The 25754-nt window shown below is 33.8% G+C and overlaps 1 protein-coding gene and 1 non-coding gene across 11 annotated transcripts in view; both read left to right on the forward strand.

The window, feature by feature from the left end:
* TAF2 (TATA-box binding protein associated factor 2) overlaps positions 1–25754 on the forward strand; it is an 81700-nt gene that overhangs the window by 33941 nt on the left and 22005 nt on the right. For 8 of the 10 annotated variants that reach the window (XM_036830116.1, XM_036830117.1, XM_036830118.1 and 5 more), the window contains 8 exons: positions 804–869; positions 2953–3205; positions 4651–4791; positions 7401–7511; positions 11788–11981; positions 12811–12950; positions 15334–15403; positions 21566–21675. In XM_036830116.1, coding sequence (XP_036686011.1) covers positions 804–869; positions 2953–3205; positions 4651–4791; positions 7401–7511; positions 11788–11981; positions 12811–12950; positions 15334–15403; positions 21566–21675 — 1085 coding nt within the window. The other 2 variants (XM_036830124.1, XM_036830125.1) reach the window with 2 other exon arrangements.
* On the forward strand, positions 1949–2021 carry TRNAG-UCC. The gene has a single exon. It is a non-coding gene; the product is annotated as a tRNA-Gly (tRNA).

Here is a 25754-nt window from a genome sequence, read left to right on the forward strand (position 1 = left end):
CTGTAATCATTCTCTGTGAAAATTCTTTCTTAGTTCAAAGTGAAATTCTTCTTTTTGTCCTGTCCACCTTTGAAATCGAGAACACCTGATAGCTACCCTTTTCATAACATTTCCTTTGTTTTGCTTTCTCGGTAGTAATAGCACATCATTTATGTATCCTTTGGTGTGAGGAACATAAGAAGACTGTGCTCTCTTTTCCTATTTTGTCCTCATGTGACCATGCATTTAGTGTAGTGTCCAGTAGATTTTATGATTCAGGAGTAATTTGCATGGAAGCAGTTGCTTTTGTTGTGGCTTATCTTAAATCTTGTGCATATTACTTAATTATACACATTAATTACTACTGTTAAGATGTTTTGTAGTTTACACTTGCTTTATTTCATATAGGACAGCACCTTGCATGTACAGAACATGTTCAGAATTATTCATGTCTCATTTCAGGCCTGGTTATTTTTTCGTTTTTTTATAAAGGATTTCTTTATTTGGTAGATCTCTTATCTTTCTGTATAAAACTTCCAGGTACCAGTTCTTGGGAATATATATATGTTTTAAGTTAACATTTAATTGTATATTTCTGATTTTTGTTAAACTTTGATGAGGAAGACATTTTAATATCATTTACTTCATTCCCTTCAGTTTCAAAATAGACAGGTTTTGTGGTGTTTAAATTCCATTTTCTATCTCTTCCTCCTTAGGATATCTTTCAACACTGTGAAATTCTTAATTTGAACTTCAGCTGTTCTTTATCTGTTTTCAGAATTGGAAATGTCACAATTTTCAGACTTACTTTTCCTTAAATGTAGGAATAAGAAGAAAAAAATTCCACTGATGAACGGAGAAGAAGTTGACATGGATCTTTCTGCAATGGAGTAAGTTAGTTACTTAAGTTTAAGGATATAACGTTTTCTGCATTCTCATTTGTCTTGTAATATATTTACATCTAAAAGTATGTAAATGTCCTGAAATTAGTGCTTTTAACACTTTTAGAAGGCAATAAAAACCTCATGTTGAAAACAAATTTTAACATAAAATTATAATTAATCAAAGAGAAAAGTAAATCTAGCCTGGCCCAGGTGAAATTCAGAGGAAGTAGCCTTGCATTAGCTTTCTTGCTTCCCTGGTGGCCTCTAGAGCAGTGCTTCTCAAACTGAAGTGCATGTAAGTCACTTGGGGAATCTTCTTAAAGTTCAGTTTCTGACCCAGCTCTTCACTAGTGGGTCGTGATAGTTTGCATTTCCAGTGAGTTCTCAGATGTTATTGGTTTTCTTTGTCTTTGGACAAAGCCCCAGGGCACTTTGAGACTTGCTATGTTTGCGAAAAACAATTTAAATCTCATTGTAAAAATTTTGTGGTAATATTTATTGATTGACAGGCATTTTATTTTTAAATATAATGTAGCTCAGAGTTTATTTCGCCCATCCATATTGTGCCTGTGTATTTTTTATAAAACATCTGTAATTATTTACTAACTTGGTTACCAAATATCACTTCTATTTATTACACAGTTTATATAATCTTTCCATATTAAGTCCTTGCCTGTAGTAAGTACCCAGTAGTATTTGTTGAATTGAGTTTATATTTCAGGTGGTGTTCTTTGATAAGAGTGTTAGACTAGATTTTTAGGATGGTTGCTTTTTTCTTTTTTGGCCACGCTCCAGGCAGCATGAGGAATCTTAGTTCCCCAACCAGGGATCGAACCCGAGCCCTGTGCAGTGGAAGTGTGGATTCTTAACCACTGGACCGCCAGGGAAGTCTCTAGGCTAGATTTTTAAAACTGTTCTTGTTACTTTGAGAGGTACATGAGGATAAATTTATGCTATACCTCTGAACTATGATTTCAGAACTTTCTGTTTGATAAAAATGATCATGAGTCTAGCATTTTTTTTAAAAAAAGTCAGCTAAACAAATTAATTTAATAAATTAATAAGAAATAAGTTTATCTGGGACTTCCCTGGTGGTCCAGTGGCTAAGACTCTGCACTTCCAATGCAGGGGGCCTGGGTTCGATCCCTGGTCAGGGAACTAGATCCCACGTGCCACAACTAAGAGTTCGCACGCTGCAACTAAGAGTTTGCATGCTGCAAGTAAAGATCCCGCATGCCACAACGAAGATCCCGCGTGCCACAACTAAGACCGGACGCAGCCAAATAAATAAATTAGTTAATTAAGAAAAAAAAGAAATAAGTTTATTTTAGTTACAGATTGATGTCTCATAAAGAGTGGCATTTATAGCCATTGGCAAGTATTAGACTTTAGGAAGTAAAATGAAGAAATTTGGTCCGATTTCCCCTTTCACATCATACAATCACTAATCAAAATCCCCAAATTAATATTTTCAGATGGATTTTTTTGTTTCAACAAGATCAATATAGGGGTTCCCTGGTAGCGCAGTGGTTAAGAATCCGCCTGCCAATGCAGGGACACGGGTTCAAGCCCTGGTCTGGGAAGATCCCACATGCCGCGGAGCAACTAAGCCCGTGCGCCACAACTACTGAGCCTGTGCTCTAGAGCCCGCGAGCCACAAGTACTGAAGCCTGCATGCCACAACTACTGAAACCTGCGTGCCACAACTACTGAAGCCCGTGCTAGAGCCCGCGCTCTGCAACAAGAGAAGCCACCGCGATGAGAGAAGCCCACATACTGCAACGAAGAGTAACTCCCGCTCGCTGCAACTAGAGAAAGCCCGCGTGCAGCACCGAAGACCCAACACAGCCAAAAATAAATAAATAAATAAATAAATAAATAAATTTATTAAAAAAAGATCCATATAGATTAGACATTGTAAGAAACTTGAAATTCATATTAAACATAATGAGAAAATTGTCAAAGTGATTTTTAAAAACGAATGCAGTAAAACTGCATGGAGAAGGGAATCTGGTTAATAAATGCTGTGTTTTTATAAATATATGAAATTGAAAAAATAAATAAAAAAGAAAATTATATTTTCTTTCAGTGCTGATTCTCCTTTGCTGTGGATAAGGATAGACCCAGACATGTCGGTATTGAGGAAAGTAGAATTTGAGCAAGCGGATTTTATGTGGCAGTATCAGCTCCGCTATGAGAGGGATGTTGTGGCACAGCAAGAGTCCATTTTGGCCTTGGAAAAGTTCCCCACTCCAGCATCTCGGCTTGCCCTTACTGACATATTAGAACAGGAGCAGTGTTTCTACCGTGTGAGAATGTCAGCTTGCTTCTGCCTTGCAAAGGTGAGATTATGTACAGTAGAAAGAAAACAAGATGGCTGATGCATATTTAAAAAAAAAATCTCTGAAGGTGAATTAAAATTCACCGTAGTCTTTAATTTTACTTGGTGGTTGGTCTCTTGAAAGCTTTTGCCAAATGCTTTTAACAAGGCTGATTTGAAGAAACACGTTTTGACCTGAAAATAAATAATGCACTAAAATTTTATAATTGTCAAACTGAAATTGAGAGTTTAAAACCAAAGAGAATTTTCCCATTTTATTGAATTGCCAACCAAAGAATTGTTAAAGCAAAGAATGTAAGAAATTCCTTGGTTTGAGTGATATTTTATATTATAGTACATGAAATCAGTTCATCTTAATTATCCTACTGTGGTGGTGATTTCTTGTTGGTTTGAGCTTAGTAATCAATATTAGGGATATGGAATTTAAAATGATAGGTTCTGTTATTTAACGTACTAGAAAAGTTAATTTATCAAGAAAACTACGTATTTTTCTTTAGATACAAAAAAAAAAAAAAACCTGAAGGTAGAACAAATGAAAGCCAGAAAATGCAGACAAATATTTGGCCAGAAATACTGGGTTCCAGGTATTTAAAAAGCATATTGGTACTAGGTTCATTCTCATATAGTAGCTCTCTTGCCTTCCTCCCTGCTAAATCCACTTGTCCAACATTTCAACAGATTATAATGGTTTAGATTTGTTTTATCTCTAATGCTAACTCGTGAGCAGTTTGATTCCTACATCTACTCAGATATATGAGGGAAAATGTGATTTTCTTTGATAATCATCTGCTAAGGATGTAATTTCATTGCTCCTATAAAGTTCTTCGTGATTCTCACATGCTAAATTCTTAGCAGATCCATAAAATTATAGACTTATTTAAAGTTAATTATAATTTCATTCTTTTCAGACATGATTTTTATATACTCTAAAAGTGTCAATAGCAAGATGTGGATTTTTTTGTAAAGTGTTCTTACAGACTTAAGTGGTAGCACTGTACTTGCTTATTTTTAAATTAGGGTAGATTTAAAAGCCTTATTTAAAATCCATGGTGATGTTTCTATCTGATAAATTTAAAACATTAGAACTGCATCTGCCTAAATGGACAAAACTTACTCAGAATAAAAGTCTTTGCAAGCAAGTTTTCTTAAAACATAAAACATAAGAAGAGTGCTCCAATTTAGAAACTAACTTGTAGAAAACAGTTACAAGTGTACATAAGAATTTTAGGGGGGGTGGAGTTTATATATATTTATAAATATATAAATATATTTATATACATTTTCTTGGAAATGATCATGAGAAGCTAAAATGTATTAAATTTCTAAGAACTGAAATTGTTAAAAATGAATCCGATTGTATTGATAACTTTTAGAAAGCTATTTTATTTATTTAAAAATATGTTTTCCATGGTGATGGAAATTACTTCATTTTCTAATTATTTGCAGATTGCAAATTCAATGGTGAGCACATGGACAGGACCACCAGCCATGAAGTCACTCTTTACTAGGATGTTTTGTTGTAAAACTTGTCCGAACATTGTGAAAACAAACAACTTTATGAGCTTTCAAAGTTACTTTCTACAGAAGGTACATTTTCCCTTCTCGTTTTCTTATGATTGTTTTTTGCCAATATCTGTATATCTCAGTTTAACCTGGGGACTCTTCAAATATTATTTACTTTCTTATAAATGATTTTGTCTGTGTTCTCTTTTTGCTTCTAAAATGTTTTCCAAAGTTTCAGTTGTTCATTAATTTTATGAACTGTGTGCGAGTAAGTCACTGTCCATATTAATACTAAAGTAAGTAGAAATGGCTAATTTGACTTTCTGGTTGGTTACATGGGGGATGGAGGCATGGGTGAGTCCTCCTGATGACCATCCTTGTAGGATGTGGGCAGCATTTCTGAGTCGGAGACAGTACAGCACGCAGCTCTAGTTTCAGTCCCAGCTCTGCTGCTCACGAGCACTTTGCAAGAGGACAAGTTTCTGAACTCTCTAAGCCTCAGTTTACTCAACTGTAAATTTATCTTTTTTTAGAATTAAATAATATCAAGCATGTGAAGTGTTTCACACTATATTTTTATCAAATAGCAAGTTTTTTACAAATGGTAATTTAGAAAGTGGTGGTGTGATAGAGTCGCTGTTTTAGGAAGTGATGTGGGAATGGCAGGGTGGTCAGCATTGGGGCCATTTGGAAATCATTTGTAAAATATTTTGAGTAATTTAATAATGAAGGCCCAGATTAGATGAACTAGATTGAACTAGAAGGAGGAGTAAAGTTGAAGTAGAAAAAAACTAATGAAGTCTATTCTTTCATGATTTGGTGTTGAAGAGTGTGAGAAAGGTGACATGTTGAGGATAAAGCAAGGCTGAGAAGGGACATTTCAGGTTTTGTTTTTTGTAGAGGGAGAAAAAGCTTGAGGCATGTTTGGCACAGAGAAAGGAACCAGTGGAGAAGCAGAGATGAAATATTCATCTCTTGGGAGCAAGTAAATATAAAAAACCTAAGATAGAGCAAATTCTGAAGTTATTTGTAGTGGGTGGGGACATAGTTGTGAGGTTAGTTTTAGAAAAGATAAGAACATTCCTTTTTCTGAGGCAGGTAGAAAGCAGATTAAAAGTAAATGAAATGGTAGATGTTGAGGGGAATGTTAAGCAAGGTGAGGTTTGTATGTGATGGAGAGAAATGTGAAAAGAATTACCCAGCCACATTGAGACACATGCTGAGAGTGGAAGTCATGACATATTGATAGTGAATTTCATCAGCAGAACAGATTCAGGAGATCTGGGTTTGGGGAAAGCCAATATTGGTGTGATCAAAGAAGTCTGAGGCATCCTGTTATTTTAAAGAACCGAGCATTTCATAGTACTTGAACATGTTGCTCAGCTCTCTATTGCCATTTCACTAGTGTATGGTCTGGAAGCAAGTTAATTTCTGTGACTACCGAATATGTCCCCTTCATTATGCCATTGTGCTTCCATATACCTGAGAAGATCAATATTCAGATTGGGAGTTGTGATCCATTAATGAGGGGGGTAATGAAATCAATTTGGAAGTTTTGTGTTTTTTTTTTAAATAAAACAATAGGCAGTATCAGAATGTGACACATGAAATAAGGGTAGGTGTAAGGTTTTTTTGGTTTTATTTTTTACTTTGTATACATGACATATAGTGTGTGTGTGTGTGTGGTTGGGATGTAAATGTATTTCTTACTGTGGGTTACAGTCAAAAAAATTGGAAAAGCAGTGCTTTTAGACTAGTTCACCTTTCACATAATACTTCTAGGGGCAGAAAAGAGAGAGAGAGGATTAGTGCTTAAACCAAATTTAAGTCCTATTTCTATGGAAAAAAACCTTTCCCTCAGTTCTTACAGCATTAATAATAACTATTGTAACACTGACCGTCCCCTTGCTTCTGGTCTTTCAAGCAAGCAAAGGAGCCATGCTACTTTCTGTCCCCCAGTTTAGAGGGAATAGTTACTTTGAATCAGAAGACGGGGTAGTCCAAATCTCTCCGTGTACTGGGGACTGTGATGTCTATTTGTCTGTAGTTCTGCCTTGAGTTTGAATAGCTTGGTTTTACTGGTAGAGGTTACCACTGTGAGTCAGGCTTCTACTTCCTGAGAAAAGTTGCCTATGAAAATTTGGAAAGGAGAAAGTTAAGCTGGATTTTAGATAATTTACCATTTTTCCTTAGGCTGAGAATGGGGTGGTGGTACTGGAGAATCAGTGTCTTCTCAGACTGGTGATTGAACTCTACTGTCTGCCTGCCACATGCCTCCAGCCACTGTATCCGTTAATCCTGAAAATGGTTGTGAGGAAACTAGACTCCTGCTCAGTAAGCAACTAGCTATAATAATCCATCTTACTAGGTAGTGGAGTAGAAGTTGAACAATGGTCTTATCTAATGTTAAAGCCCATACCTTGTCCCTTGTAAAACACAGAACTGAATTTACATTACACATACCTCTTCTAACAAATGGGCTACAGAGTGTATCCAGTTATGCAGCTTTCCCCTTGGTTTCCTACTCAGCTCCTTTGTTAGCATGTTTGAGACATGTTCCCAGTGGGAGGGGGTAGGAGTCGGTGGGGGTTGGGGTCCATCCAGATACCTGTGTCAGCCCCAGAGTAACCCTGTTTCAGCATATACTTCATTGAATTGTAGTAATGAAAATTAAAAAAAAATTTTTTTTGTAGACTATGCCAGTTGCGATGGCTTTATTGAGAGATGTTCATAACCTTTGTCCCAAAGAAGTCTTAACATTTATTTTAGACTTAATCAAGTACAATGACAACAGAAAAAATAAGGTAAGATACCTTAGTATTATAAAAGTAGCCAGTGATATTTTGTTTTTAAAGAAATATTTAGACTGTGAAATCATTGTTGTGTCAATTATACTTGAAATTTCTAGAGAAAGAAATACACAAACATGATTTATTATAATAATCAGTAGATGAAAACCAAGATAACTTGGTTTTTAAATGTTCCTTATACCTGTTATAACATGGAGATAGAAGTACATCAAATTTTGGAAACTCAGCTAACTTTTGTTTTGGTGAAGTCTGACAGCCCAATTTTATTTTTATTCCTTTTTTCTTTTATCAAGTGATACCCAGAAAACAGTTCCTCTTGGGATAACTTGTTCATTGATGAATTTGACTTTTTTCTTTTTTACCATTATGTGTGTTTTACTCGTTTATTTAGTAAATAACTATTGAATGCCATGCTTCAAAAGCTATTTCACCTTACTTGTTATCATTCTAACCATCAGCAACTGTTTTTGAGAATATATGCTATGCTAGGCGGTACACCGCGTTACATAGAAAGAATGCATGGTAGTTGCCATCTGGAATTTCATTTAAATTAAACATCTATTGAAGAACTGCTGCATATCACAGTCTGATTCTGGGGCCTCAAGGATTCAGCCTAATGGGGAAATCAGACAAGTAAACAGGTTTTGCATAACTGCTAAAGTGGAGGTATGTATACACAAATTTCTAGGGAGATTCAGAGGAAGTAGTGCCTTCTTCCAAGGGTATAGAGAGGCACTCAGGGAAGTTTTGTACATAAGATGTGACCCTCGAGCTGAGTCATAAGCAATAGGATTTTCCCAGTCTGAGTAGGGCCTGTCTAGGAAGGTTACCCCAAGCAGAAGGAACAGCACATATAATGACACATGTAACTTGTAGGATAAGTTGAATTCATGAGAAGTTTAATAAAACATTACAACAGTAAAAAAAAGTCACAAGTGGACCTCCCTGGTGGCACAGTGGTTAAGAATCTGCCTGCCAGTGCAGGGGACATGGGTTCAAGCCCTGGTCCAGGAAGATCCCACATGCCGCAGAGCAGCTAAGCCTGTGTGCCACAACTACTGAGCCTGCGCTCTAGAGCCTGCGAGCTACAGCTACTGAGCCTGCGTGCCACAACTACCGAAGCCTGCGCGCCTAGACCCCGTGCTCTGTGACAAGAGAAGCCACTGCATTGAGAAGCCCACTCACCGTGACGAAGAGTAGCCCCCGCTCGCTGCAACTAGAGAAAGCCTGTGCGCAGCAACAAAGACCCAACGCAGCACCAACGCAGCCAAAAATAAATAAATAAATAAATAAATTAATTTTTTAAAAGTCACAGGTATTTTATTTACAAATGGTGATTTATAGTGAAAAAATCAAGAAGGCAAAATTTTCCTCTTTAACTCAGTAGGGTAACATTCAAATGATTTAAACGTCCTTAAATTAGTTCTTTAAAAGAATACATTATAGCTGATACACTTTTTCTTTACATTTTTGAATATTGTTAAAGAAGTTTTTGTAAGATTTTTTCCTTCCTAATCTGCTGGTTTGTTTTGACTTTCACTTATAGTATTGCTTTCTTCATCTACACGTGAATTTCTTTTATTTGAAGATATAATTGTCTTCAGTTAAGACTAGCATACATCTTAATCCCTGAAGATATTAAGGACAGAATAAATGCAAATAACAACAACAGTAATAATAGCTAGTTTTTTGTATGTTCCATGGCCTGTACCAAAACTTGATTAATATGATCCTCATCAGACCTCTGAGATAGATACTGTAATTATCTCAGTTTCCATTTGAGGAGATAGACGCTAATAAAAGCTAACAGATTTACTCAAGGTCATATATGCGGTAGGGCCAGGAGCGAAACCCAGATTTGTCTGATATCAAAACTTAAAAATTATGGTTGAGAGAAAAAGATTTTGTTGTTATTTAAAGATTTGCAGATTAATGGATTAAAACTGGAAGAAAAGATGTGATTGGATGGTGCCTAAGAATATTTCATTGATTTTCTTATGTTTGTTTTTAAAGTACTTCACTTCCAACCACTAATGATTTGTCTCTGAGGGCTTTGGTTAAGCATATTTTTTTAAAAAGTTTCACTATATAAAGTTATTTATTTATTTAGTTTTCACGTAACTGGAGAATCATTTCTATTTTCGTTAAATAATAAACTTACTTAAAACCAATATTTTTAGACTTAAAATTATTTTCACTGGTATAAATATTGTGAAGTTAGCTATCTTTTGGACTATATAAAATTATAAAGTGCATGAGAAGAAATGAAAGATTTTTCTGCAATTAAGATTAAATTAGAAATACAGAACATTAAATGCCAAAAAGAAGTTGGGATTTGGGGGTGGGGAGATATTTTTTAAAATTTTAACATCTCATGAATTGGGCAGGAGCATTAAATTCAATATTCTAGATAACTTAGTTTTCAAGAAGACTAAAGTTAAATCCCTTTCAAGCCTTGTTATTAGCCATTTTATATGAAAATCTTTTATATATACACATGAATTTCTAACATATTTCTAATAAATCATATATACATTTATGAAATTTGTCTTCTTAAATAAGTATGCAGGACATGGGTTGAACTATTCCTGATACCAAACGATCATTGTTAAAAACTTCAGTCCGCCTTTGCTGCAGTACGTTGACGTTGATGCCTTCAGTTGTTTTTTTTTTGTAGGAAGTTTTGCTGTATGTACTAAATGCCCCCACACCCCCCCAGTTGTGTTTCACAAATTATTTATTCTTCACTTGACTTTGGGGTGATCAGATAATCTAGCCTGTTCGATGAGGAGTATAGTGTCTGGGAGAATTGGATATGGTCTGAGGGGTAAATGTTAAATATTTTGGTTTTTGTACTTCATCCACATCCCTGTCTCATTTTTAATTTCTGAGTTTATTCTGTGCTCTGAATACTTAGTTCAGAAACAGTGGTTAAGTAAATGGTCTTTTGCTTTGTTAGCAAAGTGGTTATCAGAGGTAACAATGAAACTATAAAAATACTTGGAGAAAACCTATAAACATTATTTAAATGATCTCTGAATGCAAATGGCCTTTCTGAGTGTGAAACAAAACTTAGAAACTGTAGAGAAAAGGTTGACTGAAGTTACAGAGATTAATTTTTTTAATCATTAGAACAGTTTGAAAACAAAACTCGTCCGTGGTGAATACTTGTGGAGTATTTTTTCTTTGGTTTTGTGTGTTTTTATGTGCCTTGTTTTTTTTCCTACCTGGTATTCAAACATAGGAATGTTTAGGGACTGTGCCATTGTGTGTGTCAGTCAGAGGTTCTGGCTCCATGGTGGACGTCAGAAGGGGCCAGGTCTTCTTCCTTTGTCTCCTGGCAGTTTGTTTTGCCACAGCATAATCCCAACACTGCTGATAGAAGTAATTAATTTGCTTGCTCCATGTTCAGATTTCTAGGCTAGAGCATCTGAGTTGCTGAGTTTAAATCAAACCACACTCAGATTGCTTTCAATAAATTGCTTCTCTGGGAATTGACTGGGATACGGATTTAGGAATTTTTATTTGTTTTTTTGGATGGTTTCCTCCCTTTTCTCTGCTTCTCTTGCTAGAACTCCTATTATTTGTATGTCATGTGTTCTACACCAGCCTTCCAACTTCCTTGTGCTTTCTTTCCTATTTTTTGCTCAAAATTTTAGGAGTTTTTTTCAATTTTATATTCCAATTTAACTTTTATTCTGATTCTCTGCATATTTCTTTCTTTTAAAAATGTATTATCCTGTTGGAAGGCATATCATTGGTTACTTCTCAGACAATATTAATGGTCGCTTTTGAATCTTTTTCCCTCTACTGGTTTTCTTTTCCTTGTATACTCTTATTTCCTCCAAGTCACTTTTCCCACTTTGTTCTGGTCTCTCTTTATGTTAATGCTTTCTTCAGCTATCTGGTGACCCTTGGTTGGATGTTTTAGATGAGAATAGGCACTGAAATAGCTGATTTGAAGCACTGTATTACCAGCAGGATTTGTGGACTGTGGTCTTCTTTTAGAGGAATCTGGCTAGATTACTATGAGAGTGTCTTACATGTAGTAAACATTTGTCACGTAAACTAATGTATTTCTAATTAGTAAACCTCTTTCACTCTTTTTTCCATTGTGTGACTCTATACAAAGGACGGAATTGAATACTAACCTGAAAACTTGCTTATGTTTTCAGATAAATTATGTTTTTAAGTTATCATATTTTATTTTATTAACTTTTGAATAGAAATGTAAATTCTGTTGTCTTCTCGTAATTATTTTTTGGCTTAGTTTTCAGATAACTATTATCGTGCAGAAATGATTGATGCCCTTGCCAACTCTGTTACGCCTGCAGTCAGTGTGAATAATGAAGTTCGAACTTTGGATAATTTAAATCCGGATGTGCGACTCATTCTTGAAGAAATCACTAGGTTTTTGAATATGGAAAAACTTCTTCCGAGTTATAGACACACCATCACTGTCAGGTATGATGATTCTTCATATTTGTTTCTTGAAGTTATTTGCTTTCATAATTATACGAGAAATTTATTTGCATAGAGAATTGGGAAATAAAGTATAAGAAAATAAAATCCTATATGATTCTACCACCCATGGATAAATTATTGCTATTTTGGAGAATGGCCTTCTAAATTTTTTCCTCTGGTAACTATATAAATTTTTAATTATTTGCCATATTGTATATATAGTTTTTATATTCTGCTTATATCATAAACACTTTCTCATGTCATCAGAAATTCTTCATAAGCATTGTATTTGATGTCTGCATAATCTTTTATCCCATTGGGTATAATTTAAACTCTATTATAGTTTATCCCTGTATTGTTAGGCTTCTTTTAAGATTTTTTGCTTCTGTCAACTTCTTTGTATGTATGACTGTCGACAAGTTCTGTCTATTTCATAAGGAGTTCGCTAAAAAAAAGTTGATTTACCCATTCAACATTATGAACAGTTTTAACTTTCCATATATACTAGTGAATAAACTATATATGTATTACTGAAACTTTTGGAGAGAATACTTTAAGTTATATTTTATGCTAAATACATTTTTCTGAAGTGTGTTCCAGTTATAAGTATAATACCTGAAACTGAATTTCCAAAGTTTTGAAATTTGTTTTCTTTTAATAGGGTTTTTTATGGTCATGGCAAAAATTGAATGTTAAAAAATTAAAAAGTGGATTCAAATTACATTAATATTTCAGCTTACTGTTACGGATTAATTTCCAATGCCTTGGAAAAAAGTTTAATTTAGAATACTTTAACAAGAGTATTTAACTATAAATACTATTTTCCTAGTTGTTTGAGAGCCATACGAGTGCTTCAGAAGAATGGCCATGTGCCAAGTGATCCAGCTCTTTTTAAATCTTACGCAGAGTATGGCCACTTTGTGGACATCAGGATAGCAGCTTTGGAAGCAGTTGTTGACTATACTAAAGGTAATGCTTTAGAAATATATGCCCATAATCATTTTACCAATAGAAAGAATTGTTTACCATTTACTATTTAGTTATTAGGGTTTTCATATTATGTACAATACAGATATTTTGATTTTAAATTCTTGACTCACTGATTGAGAGTGTTTGGTAAATGTAGAATTCATATAAAACTTAGTAAATGAGGGAAAAGAATAGAGTTATAGATAGATATCTTTGGTCTTTCTGAAAAGTTAGTGTATCATTTTATAGCTTTAATTACATGTTATTTTAAGAAATAGAAGGTTTGGGAGAAATTTATAATTATATAAGGATTCAAGAAAACATTTCGTACCTGTCAAAACTCTTATCTGTGAAAGTAGAGCAAGAGGTACAAGTAGGAACTTCAGGAGGGGGATTAGGCATGGCTTTGTGAAGTTGACAAAAAACATAAGGAAAAAAATGAATAAGAGCACACTTCATATTCAAAACATTTTCAGAAATACAGAGGAGAAAGTTAAGGAGATGAAAATGTTTTAAAAAATTGTCATAAAGAATAGAGCAGGTGGAAGAAAAGCAATAATCCCAGAAATAATAGAATACTTTGAAAGAGTGTAAATGAGACTGACCTAAGGTAGAGTCTGATGAAATTTAAAATTTTAAGGTTAAGGAAAAAATGTATAAGTTCCTAGGAATATCAGAACCCAGTTATTGTACAAGGTGAAAGAATACTGTGGCCTGTAACTTCTTCAGAATAAGAAGAGTTCAAAAGGCAGTGAACACAGGCTAACATAATGCGTAGGGAAAATTATGGCCTAAGATTCTCTTCTTTGCCAAGTTGTTGTTCCTACAGCCTTGAAGACTTAGAAGTACATTTCCTATGTAACATTTTTAAAAGTAAAATTCTGAAAGATAATTTTCAGCTGACCTGGAAATGAATCAAAATAATAACTCAAGATTGATGAAAGTGTGATATGAAAGGCCCAGTGACAAGCAACTATGCCTATAAAATACAGAGCTAAGCTTAAATATTTGTTAACATGGTTGTAAAATTTAATGCAAATTTCAAAAAAATTCTTAAAAAATAACATGTCAATATAAGAAATATGTAAATTAATCTAAAGTCCAGATTATACTAAAATATGGGAAGAATAAAGAAGTTATGATAACATCCTCATCTGAATGTAGAAAGAGAGGAATGGGTGAGGGAAATTCTTTAGTAGATATTGGTTAAGTTTCACGTGTTAAGTAGAGGAAAATATACTCAAATCCTTATAATTTTTTGTAAATTTCAATAGAAATACTGCTTCTAGAAAGACATTATAAAAGAGTAAGAACAATATAGTGTGTGTGTTATATGTGTTGGCCCAAGTTCAGAAAGGACTGTCATTTGTTCTTCTTTTTTGTTGAGGGTTAAAGTATTCTTTCTTTTAAAAAATGCTGGTAAAAATAAGGATGTTTTTTCACGTATTTCTTGGCAAGAAAAAAAATGTAATCCTGTGTCAGTTTTCAGTTTTATTTTGACTTTTACCAATTTGTGAAATACGGAAATCTTGAGGTCTACCAAATATGCCATTATTCCCAGCCAAGGTATATGAATGATGTTCACTCACATAAATCACATAATATGAAGAATTCATGAATTAGTACTACCTGAAATCAAATAGAATGCTGATATTATGATTTCCAAAAAGAATGCTAAATTAGTAAGTGTAATTTAATTGAGAGATGTTTAAGTGTGAACCATAAATCCAGTTCATTAGAAAATGAAAAAATGGAAAATATTAGAAATAAAATTCTAAAAATAAAGCTTTTCAAATCATAAAAGCAATACTTTTTGAAAAGGTAAATGGAAATAGCTAATGAGTTATTTTGTTAAAGTTAATTATATTTATAGTACTAGTTTTACGGTTGTTTCTTATGTTATAGTGAAAAGTTAAGGCTGCTCTTTTGTCTTAAATGAAAGAAACCACTTGGGCAGAAACAGTTTACCATACTGTATGATATAGTTGAGATTCCATTGAGTATCGAACCTCTCTATAATTTGATTAAAGCATCTAGAAAAACAATTTAAACACATTTCCATTTAGAGTTAATCATCTCTAATTTAGGGCTCTTAATAAATTACAATTTGTTTTATGTTGTATTTGCTGTTGATTTGCGCCTTAGTGGAAAATATACTCTTGGTCCTGTTTTATCTTCTGGCTACATATATAGCACAGTACTTGTAAAATTTGCCAAGTGGCCTGTTGCATTAAAAAATGTAAGAAATCGCCTACATCCTTCAACTCTGATTGGAAATACGGCTAAGGCAGAATCCTAAATATTAAGTGTAAACTCCCTATCTGTCACTTGTTTAAATTTGTTATAATTAACAACAAAAGTATTTCTTTATTTTTATTTTCAGTGGACAGGAGTTATGAAGAATTGCAATGGCTACTTAATATGATTCAGAATGACCCTGTACCCTATGTAAGGTTAGTTTTTTTATGCTGTAATATTTTGTTTTTGTAAGTCCTAAAGTAAATAATTTCAGAGCATTATACATGGAACAAGTCTTAATTTTTGAAAATATAGGAATATGTTATCCATTTACTCATGTCCATTTTTATTTTATTTGCCTTTGGAAAGACATTTTAAAAAATATATTGTTACTAAGGGTAATTCCCTGAATTTTACATGTGATTTCTATTGTAACTTAAAGAAAAGCTTGTGTAACCGTTTTTAGTGCACATAGGGGAAGCCCTTATCCTAAAACCTCTGTATCGATTGATTTAATCTATTTTAAAAGTAAATAAGAGCAGTGTTTTGATGTATCCCATTTGTTCCTTTCTATCTTATATAGAATCTTAATTTTTAATAAATGGATTTAGGATTTAAAAATGGAATATGACATTGTTAAAAATTTAGAAAATAAGGGATAATAAAAGAAAATCCTGGTCCTGACATGGTAACTATTTTCATTTTTGTATTTTCTTCTTCATTTCCTTCATTTCTGCTGCTTTCTTTGGCAAAGTAGGATATTTATAGTGTATTCGAGCAGGACTAAAATTTTTAACATTTCTGCCGTCCTTTCTTTACACCTAGTAGACTCAAATTTGTGTTCATATGTTATAATAATTCAGTTTCATAGAATGAAATTTGAAAGCTGGAAGATAATTTAGATTTTAGCTATTCCAACTAGAAATAAGAACACAGACCTAGAGACATTGTCTTCTTCAACTTTACTCATCAGTTGGCAGATATTTTTCATCTAAAAAGGCATACAAATAAACTCTGCCTTTTAACTTCACTGAAATGCATCTGAGCATGAAGAATCCATGTAAGAGATTTCAGCTAACTGAAATCTGTATTTCAGTGTTTTAAATGATGCTTATTAAATAAATATTCTTTGTACAAAGTTCTTCTCTTTGTATTTCATAGTTCTTGATTTGTGATCTGAATTGTATTTTAAATAATTTGTCCTTGTTATTGATGTGTACAAGAGGTAAGGTTGACATAGACAAAAATCTCATAATCACCCATTCTGAAGTAAATATTCATATAAAAGAGAATAGGCAGGAAACCAGCCTCATCTCTTTATCTGGCAGAGCTCATGCATTTGAAAGTTTATAATAAGATGCTGCTGATGACAAGTAGGGACAGAAAGTATAAATACAGTATAAATAAAGCTTATCGTGTATTCATTTATGTTTACAATTCACATCAAGAACTAACATCAAGGCACATATTTCATTTTTTAAAAAATTTATTTATTTATTTTTAACTTATTTTTATTTTTGGCTGCATTGGGTCTTCGTTGCTGGTCATGGGCTTTCTCTAGTTGAGGCGAGCAAGGGCTACTCGTCCTTGTGGTGCACAGGCTTCTTGCTGCAGAACACAGGCTCTAGGCGCGCGGGCTTCAGTAGTTGTGGTGTGCGGGCTCAGTAGTTGTGGCTCGCGGGCTTCAGTAGTTGTGGTGCGTGGGCTCAGTAGTTGTGGCTCGCGGGCTCTAGAGCGCAGGCTCAGTAGTTGTGGCACACAGGGTTAGTTGCTCCGCAGCATGTGGGATCTTCCCGGACCAGGGCTCGAACCCGTGTCCCCTGCATTGGCAGGCAGATTCTTAACTACTGCACCACCAGGGAAGCCCCAAGGCACATATTTCTGAGATCTTAAAATTGTGTTTTGAAGATCATTTTCAGCAGATTATAATATTATATAATACTTGAAGTTATATTTCTAAATTATATACTGTACAGTCTAAATGCTTTTGAAATGTGGAGCTATTAATGTCATTCAAATTTTAAGAGCACTGTTATTTACATTCTAAACTGAAAATCTGTATAAAGATATATTTCATGATTATATTTGATGTGTTTACTTCATAAGTGATGCGATTCATTGATATCACGAATAGGGAACCTCTTAGGCTTTACTTAATATCATCTAGGCCATAGTTATAGTTAAAAAAAGTTCAACACGTCTTAAAAAAAGTCTTTTATGGCAGTGAATGGTCACAGGATAGGAGTGTTACCACGTCAGCAGTTATTGTATGTGTGTATTATTTGGTGTCTTGGGATATCTGTCTCTATTTTTGTGGGGTTTTTTTTTTTCTCTATTTTTTATGCTTTGAATAGGAACTCTGTCCTTTTCTCTTTGTCCTCATCGTTACCTTTTCTTTTCTTTCTCCCCTCCTCCCTTCCTGTCTATTTATACTGAGGTGTAATTGACATATTAGTTTCAGGTGTGTAGCATATTGATTCCATATTTCTATGTTTTAGAAAATGATCACCACTATAAGTCTGGTTAACATCCATTACCATACATAGTTACAGATTATTTTCTTTTGATAAGAACTTCTAAGATCTGTTCTCTTAGCAACTTTCAAATATGCAACACAGTATTACTAACCATAGTCACCATGCTGTATATTACCTCCCCATGACTTATTTATTTTATAACTGGAACTTTGTACCCTTTGACCCCATTTACCCATTTCACCACCCCCCAGCTCCCGCTTCTGGCAACCACCAGTCTGTTCTGTTACTTTTTCTTAAACTCGTTGAGTAGCCATCATATAGAACTGCTATATTCTGCTGTGTTAATTGGATAGAATTCTTAATCTTAAAGGTAGGTAAACGTTTCTGTTTCTGTCTGTCTTAAAATCAATGACATTCGTCTCTCCTGCCCCCAAAAAAGCGTTTTATTTTTATGGCTTTTGGTTGATTTTTAAACTCCTAATAGTAAGATGGCCATTAATAAGAATTAAATTTTTTTTTAAATATTGATTTTAAAAATTTCTGTCTTTATTATTATGTATATCACAATTGCTGATTTTTTTAGAGTTAGATAAAGCTCTGAAGAATTTGGGGGCTGAAACCTTAAAATTTAGAGGAAAGAAATTAGTTACTTGTAATTACTCCTTTACGCTTTAAAGCTAAATTTGAACACCATTTCTACAAGGATACTTTCTTGACTACCTGCACTAGGTTAGGTCCCTCAAGCCATAATTGCCCATAAAATCCTACAGTTGTTCCTTTACTCAAGTACATACATACTTCCTATGTATGTGTATTATTATAGTTTGATTTTTTTTGTTACTGCGGTCTCCCCCATGAGAGTATAAGTTTTAAAAAGATAGGGACCTTGTCTCCTTTTGCCACTGTATGTCTGGCACATAGCATGATGCTTTGCATATAGGTAATTAAATACATGTTAAACAAGTGGTTGGAGATAATTTTTTCCCCCTCTAATCGTATATATGTTTAACTTAATTCATATGTTAAAGAAAAGTGATTTTATCTCTGTAGTGACAACTGTATGTAGAAAAAAACTTTAAGCTGTTTAATTATTTTTAAATGTTTGGGAAAGTTCTTGGTCTTTTATTTGGGTTTGATGTTTTAAATGTAATAATAGGGTTGTTGGCTTTCCTTGTATAGTCTTCTCTCAATAGAAGATTTTCAGGGCTTCCCTGGTAGCACAGTGGTTAAGAATCCTCCTGCCAATGTGGGGGACATGGGTTCGAGCCCTGGTCCGGGAAGATCCCATATGCCGCGGAGCAACTAAGCCCGTGCGCCAAAACTACTGAGCCTGAGCTCTAGAGCCCATGCTCCGCAACAAGAGGAGCCACCGCAATGAGAAGCCCGCACACCGCAACGAAGAGTAGCCCCCGCTCACTGCAAATAGAGAAAGCCCGTGCACAGCATCAAAGACCCACTGCAGCCAAAAATAAATAAATAAAATAAATAAATTAAAAAAAAAAAGACTTTCAGATTGTAAATCAGTTCTTTATTAGGATATCTTAAGAATTTAAGTAAGTGTGCTTTGGTTGGTGCATTGTTTTTAAAACAAATGAAATTTACATTTTTGAAAATTACAGTTTCCTTTCAATGGGAATAACTTAAAATGCTCATACAGATTTGGAAAAATATAAACTCACATTAAGAAGACAACTTAAAAATAGCGTATAATTATTTCAACCAGAAGCAATAATTCTTAACATTTTGGATTATTCCTTTCCAGTCATTTCTATGCATGTATATTACTTTTTACATTAATAGGAAGAACTTATTAAATATATTTACTTTAGATTTGGGTAGGATTATTTTAAAGATGACATGGAATTATCTTCTCATGTTGGAATCAAGCATGCATATATGATCACAATGTATCAGTTCCTCAAGGGACACACTTATACTCAATGCCTTTTCTCCAGAGAGATTTTGAACATTTTTCTGTTTTTGATTTGACTGCATTTCTTATAGATAGTGATTGGCAATGGGATTGGACTAGTCCACCAAGAAATTTGTCAATTGTTTAGGGAAATAATGTGATGTTTTTGCTGCCATGAACATGGCATAAACCCATGATTTTCTCAGGATTTGCTTCAGGTCTGTTTTATATATCTGAAGTATATGCTTATTGTGAATTTTGTTTAATCTCTGAAAAGTTAAGCATAAGATTCTCATTTTCTGCCCTTAAACTTTGTCTCCTCTGAGTATTGCATTGAGTGTTTAGTCAGTTATAAATACTTCCTTGTGAAAGCCTTTCTTCTATCATCTAAACTTTAAAGAAAAACAAAACTTTTGAAAAAATGCTTAATTTACCAGAAGTAGTACACATAATTATCATTATTGCTCTTTTAATTATAATTTCAGAGCTATCCCCAGAGTACCATTTACAATTCATTGGCATGGCTGTAAAGAGTTTGTAATGATCTGAGTAAATACCATAAAGTTTTATTTGTTGGGCCCTACCACTTTGGTATTTGGGGTAATTGGGGAAGCAGCCAGATAGAAACTTAACTTTTCTTCTTCATGCAAATTAAAAGTATTAACATTAACATCTCCTAAAGAAAAATCCATCCACGTTTTAAACAGTGTTATTTACCTGTAATACTGATCTATTCTTACAAACAGAAATTGCTCATAAAGATATGAAAATATCTTTACTCATAAAGATATGAAAATATGGATATGAAATATCCATAAGGTATGTATCCCCTTTCATATTACGTATGTATAAATTGCATCTATAACCACATTTCACTTTTGGTTCTCATAGCCTTTCAATAGTCTTCAGTCTTAAAATTTCAAATCACAAAAGGATGTTAGTCACATCTTTCAGTTTTACAGACATGATATTGAAGCCAAAAGGGGTTAAGTGACTTAAACTACAACCTTGCAGTTCTACTTTCCTCCCATCTTTTTTTCAAGTACAAATACAATTTGATCTCTTACCACTAAACATAAAAATATCCCAGGTTCACCTTCTTTAAGGTCTTGCTAACCTAAACAAATACAATGACCTAAGTTTCTTTCTTCCTTAGTTATACCCAAGCCTTCCCTTATTCTGAGGTCTTGAGTTTCTCAGACCTAGTCCTAGACCTGGCTTTTATCCTGAATGCTAGACTACTAGACTGCTGCCGTGGCTTCCTTGCTTCTCCTTTTCTTTCTCTATTCTTTTTTTATGGTGTCTCCTGCTCGTAGCATTGGGCATTTGTTTTTCAAATTTTGTTTTGTGTGTCCTATTTTTTCAGAAGAGTCCATAATGTGTTTGGGTAGCCTTTCATGTAAGATAAAAACTTCCAATAGGGGAGTTTAACTCTTACCCTCTGTGAGGATACTTTTCTTAATTGAGTCTTTTAAACTTAAGCTTATTTTGAGGAAACCTTTTTGCAATCTCCATATTTAAAATAGTGCTGCACATTTTCATGCTTTGCAAAGTTACTATAATAATAAAGTTTATATTTTATTGTCTCAAATGTAGACTTCTTGGCCTACATGTGATTTTTTTTTGCCTCATTTTAACATTCTTATATTTACTAACCAGTCTTTTTTGTAAACTTTTCTAAGAAGAGTAAAATGTTCATTTTAGAAGTGGGATAGGAAATGTTGGTTAGGAATATATAGTCAGGTTTTAGAAGACCTCATTGTACCCTAAGGCACTTTTAGAGAGAACAAATCCACCAGAATTTTTTAGTAAAAAAACAATAGTAAATGTTTAGAATGCAACACAATGTCTTTTGAAATGGAACTAAACTTAAACACAAAGCTAGATGTCAGAAGAGAGACGACAAAATAGGAAGGAGGAACTGCAGATAATTTTCAAAAGTTTTTATTTAATGGTTAGCAAAAATTTAATTTTTCTTTATCTTTCAGACATAAGATACTAAACATGTTAACTAAGAACCCACCATTTACTAAGAACATGGAGTCTCCCTTATGCAATGAAGCTTTGGTAGATCAACTTTGGAAACTTATGAATTCTGGTAAGACAGCAGTGGCTTTTAAAAATTTTTTTATTACTGGGGTATTTTCATTTTATAACAGGTTATCCATACTTAAAGAACTGTGGTTAATTTTTGTCTTTTTTTTTTTTTTTAAAGGAGAATACTTACCTTCACAGTGGTGGCTGTGATTACATTTGCTAAGGACATAGACACTCACTTTGCCCCACAGGGTGGTTGAGGAAACAAAAATATTAATTTATGGGAAAGTGTCTCAAATGTTTAAAGAGCTGTAGACATGAATTTGCAAATATTATTGTTATTTTTATTTCAGAAGGTTACAGAGGGTTGAAAAAATGTCTTGTCACCTCTTTTCCCTAGCCTCCTAGTGGCCTTTCCCAGAGGTAACCAATTTCTTGTGTATCCTTTTCAGAGCAGTACATATTGTTATTGTTCTGCACCTTGGAGATCATGGTATCTCATCACAGTTTTAATTTCCATTATTTGAGTGAAGTCAAGAGGCGGTTAGTGCTCCCAAGCGTGAGCTCTGGAACTAGTTTGCTGAGGGTTAAGTCTCAGCTGGATGACTTACTCTCATTGTGACTTGTCTGAGCCTATCGTTTTTCATTTTTAAAATGCAGGTGATGATGATACCTACTTCTGCAAGCTGAAAATTAAATGAGTTCATATTTGTAAAGCACAGTAACTAGTTCATATTATGTGCTCAAAAATGTTGTTATACTAACATAGTAATGATATCATTATACTTCTCATATGTGTCAGCTATTTGTAGTTCCTTTCATGTAAGTCATTCATATTCTTTGCCATTTTTATTTAATTGAATTATTGGTCTTTTCCTGTTGACTTCTAACTGTAGTATATATGTAAAGAAAATTTGCCTTATGTCTCTGATATGTTGAAATTGTAATACTGGTTTTGATTTAAAATTCAATCAAAAGCTAGGCTGAAAAGTGTTTTGCTTAAAGATAAGTTGTTACTGATAGATGGTGAGGGAGCAGTGGGTATTCATTCTAATAAATATGTCACTTTACCTTCTTTCTAGAATATTGGAAAATAACTTGCCCTGCCTATCTTATTAGTGACTGCTTGACTGAATCACAACTAAATACCAAGTTCTGATTCTTTTTCAAAAATTATTTAATTTACTATCACTGAGATGTTGTGGTTGTATAACTTCTGTCCCTCAGTTTCATAATCATAGTTCAATACCCCCAAGTAAAGGCACCATAGTAGATATTTCATTGAAATTTAATAAAATTGAAAATAGAATGGCCCTTGTTATCACAGTATTCAGAAAACAACACATAATCCAGTTTATGTCGATATTGCCAAATTATTCTCATATTTTCCCTAATACCTAGAAGAATAAGTGCTACTGTTTACATAATGTTTTATATTTTGCTACTTGTGGTTACCTTAAAGAATGTTGTGATTACTGTCATTTAGATCCAGGGGATGAGCACACAAGTTCACAAACTTGTAAAGGATCATTCAGCAGTTAATATGTGGCACAGACTGTACTGTGTTGAATATATTCTTAATAAGAATACATGATTCCATGGTTGTGATGGATTACAACTTTGAGGAAAGCGTAATGAAGTACGAAGAATTCTCATATCACCTTCTAGGGAAGATTTCCTGGACAAAATAAATGTGTGTTTAAGATTAATGAGAATCTCTAAAACATTTGAAGCCCATTGAAAGATTGTGGTTATACAAACTCAAGGTCTGATTGATGTTTAGTATTTATTTTTGATAGTGTTCAGTATAAAGTACAGTTACTGCTTCAGTTTGGAATTCTCTGTGCCAATAATCTAAACAGAACAGATCAATGAGACCATAGTCATAAACAATTTTTTGCTTGGTTCTTCAGATAAATAACTGGGAACAATATGAACAGTGGGAGTGGCACAAATAATTGGGAGGGTTTTTTGGTTTTGTTTTTCTTTTTAATGTTTTTGGAGAACATTGGGCATTAGGGAAGATTGATTAGAAGGTTGCCCATTTCCCTTCCAATCCTGGGGCTCTGGGATACATAAATGAATCTGATCTAAGAAATTCCTTTAAAGTTTTTTTTTTTCAATAATAAGCAATATCATGTTGCAGAGTTTGTCTGGACAAAATAACAAAAAAGGAAAATACTATATAATTTCATTATGTCTCCACTGTTAAGATTTGAGTGTTTTTGGCCTTTAGGGAAAAAAATTTCTTTTTGTGTATATGTGTATGGACATAGTTGTAGTTGTAGTGAAGTTTTTAAATTGCATTTTATCATGAGAATTTTTCACATTACTATATTATCTTCTTAACAGTTACTGTTTTAAGAAATGTTAATGAGAACTCACTTGTAACAAAAGGAGCTAGAGCATCATCTAAGTCCCCATATCCTGCTGAGCTCTGCCTGCCCCTTACTCCTTACTGGGGTTCCTGGGTTATCACGTCACTTGAGATAAGCATTATCTTGATTTACATATGGAGAACAAATAAATTGTGGGCGATAGGGATTTAATTATATTAATTCATTTATTTTTGTCCTGTTCCAAGTTGGATGTGAGAGGTGTTGACTTTGCTTAGTTATACAATTTTTGAACTCATTTAAAATATATGGAGACGTATCATGGCAGTTAAGGAAGGATCATCTTATGAGATGGTCATCAGGTACTCTTGAGGAATCAAAGTTTCTTTGCTTAGCTGGTTTCAGAAACTTTTCAATAAGAGATTAATTGCAGTAGGATACGTAGAAACAGGATTTAGAAAATTGAAATTAGTTTGAAAGTAAGATGAACTAAGAAATCATATTTGTGCTTTTTAAAAAATTGATATATCATTCAATGACTATTAGTAATATTCTTTTTAGAAATGTACTGGGGGGATTTTAATGGCTCTGTGCCAGAAGGAGGGTTCTCAGACTTCTACTCTCAAGATGCCAGGACTGCCAGGCCTCTGCACTCTGCCTGCTGTGTGGTAGCTCCACTTATCCTTGAGTTTTGGGCGCTACTCACGTATCTTCCTAACAGTTTTTGCTGTGAAAATACACACACACACACACACACACACACACACACAACTATAGATGTATGTACACATGCATACTCATATCAGATATCTTAACTCATTCACTGGTTTAATTTTCCCATATTACATTTTCTCTCCACCATTTTGTTTCTAAAATTTTCAAAGCTTAGAAAAATTTAAAAAATGGTATAATGAATAACCATATATTGAATATTTTCAGCTCTGTTAACTAGTTGTTAACATTTTACCATATTTACTTTCTCTCTTTTCACTCTCTGTGTGTATGTTACAAACCCTCTTTTTCTGAATCATTTGAAAATAAGTTGCCTCATGATACTTTTCCCAAAATACTAAGCGTATATTCCTAAGAATAAGGACATTCTTCTACTTATACACAATACCATTATCACACTGCACCCCAATATATATCCCATATTCAGGTTTCCTCAGTTGTCCCCAAAAATGTCCTTATAGTTCCCATACAGCTTTTAAAGTAATAATCCTCCACAGAAAGTAAAACATTTTTAAAGAGAAACATCTTTCACATTATATAGTCTTCATCCCTCATTGCTTAAGAATCTTAAATAGTTTTATTTTTAGTTAAAAATATTACATTGTCCAGGGGCAATTCTTTTTAAAGGTTTCAAGCATTAATTTATTCACCAGTTATTTCTTGAGCACCTCCTGTTTGCCATTGTGCTATGTTTTTGCATACAAAGATGCCTTTTGCATTAACTCAGTATAATGGAAAGAGAGACATAGGAAAAGATAAACTATAATACAAACAGGTAGTTGCTAAAATAAAGAGAAGAGCAAAATACCCTGGTCACCTGAAGAACAGAACTATGAGCCCTGCCTGGAATGCTGGAATATTCATGGGGTGGTGATATTTGAGCCAGCTCTTGAGGAATGAATGAAAAAGAGTTTGTCATAGGAGAAAGACATTTTAGGTAAGAGAATTAATTATATGTAAAACCTTTGAGTTCTGAAAGGGTATTTGGAAAATAGTGAGTGTTACCTGGAAAGATAGATTAGGATCCAAAAGCAAAGGGCCTCAGGAATTTGTGTTTTATCCTATAGGCAGT

This window comes from Balaenoptera musculus, chromosome 17 (assembly GCF_009873245.2).
Source record: "Balaenoptera musculus isolate JJ_BM4_2016_0621 chromosome 17, mBalMus1.pri.v3, whole genome shotgun sequence".
In the NCBI taxonomy this organism is placed as follows: domain Eukaryota; kingdom Metazoa; phylum Chordata; class Mammalia; order Artiodactyla; family Balaenopteridae; genus Balaenoptera; species Balaenoptera musculus.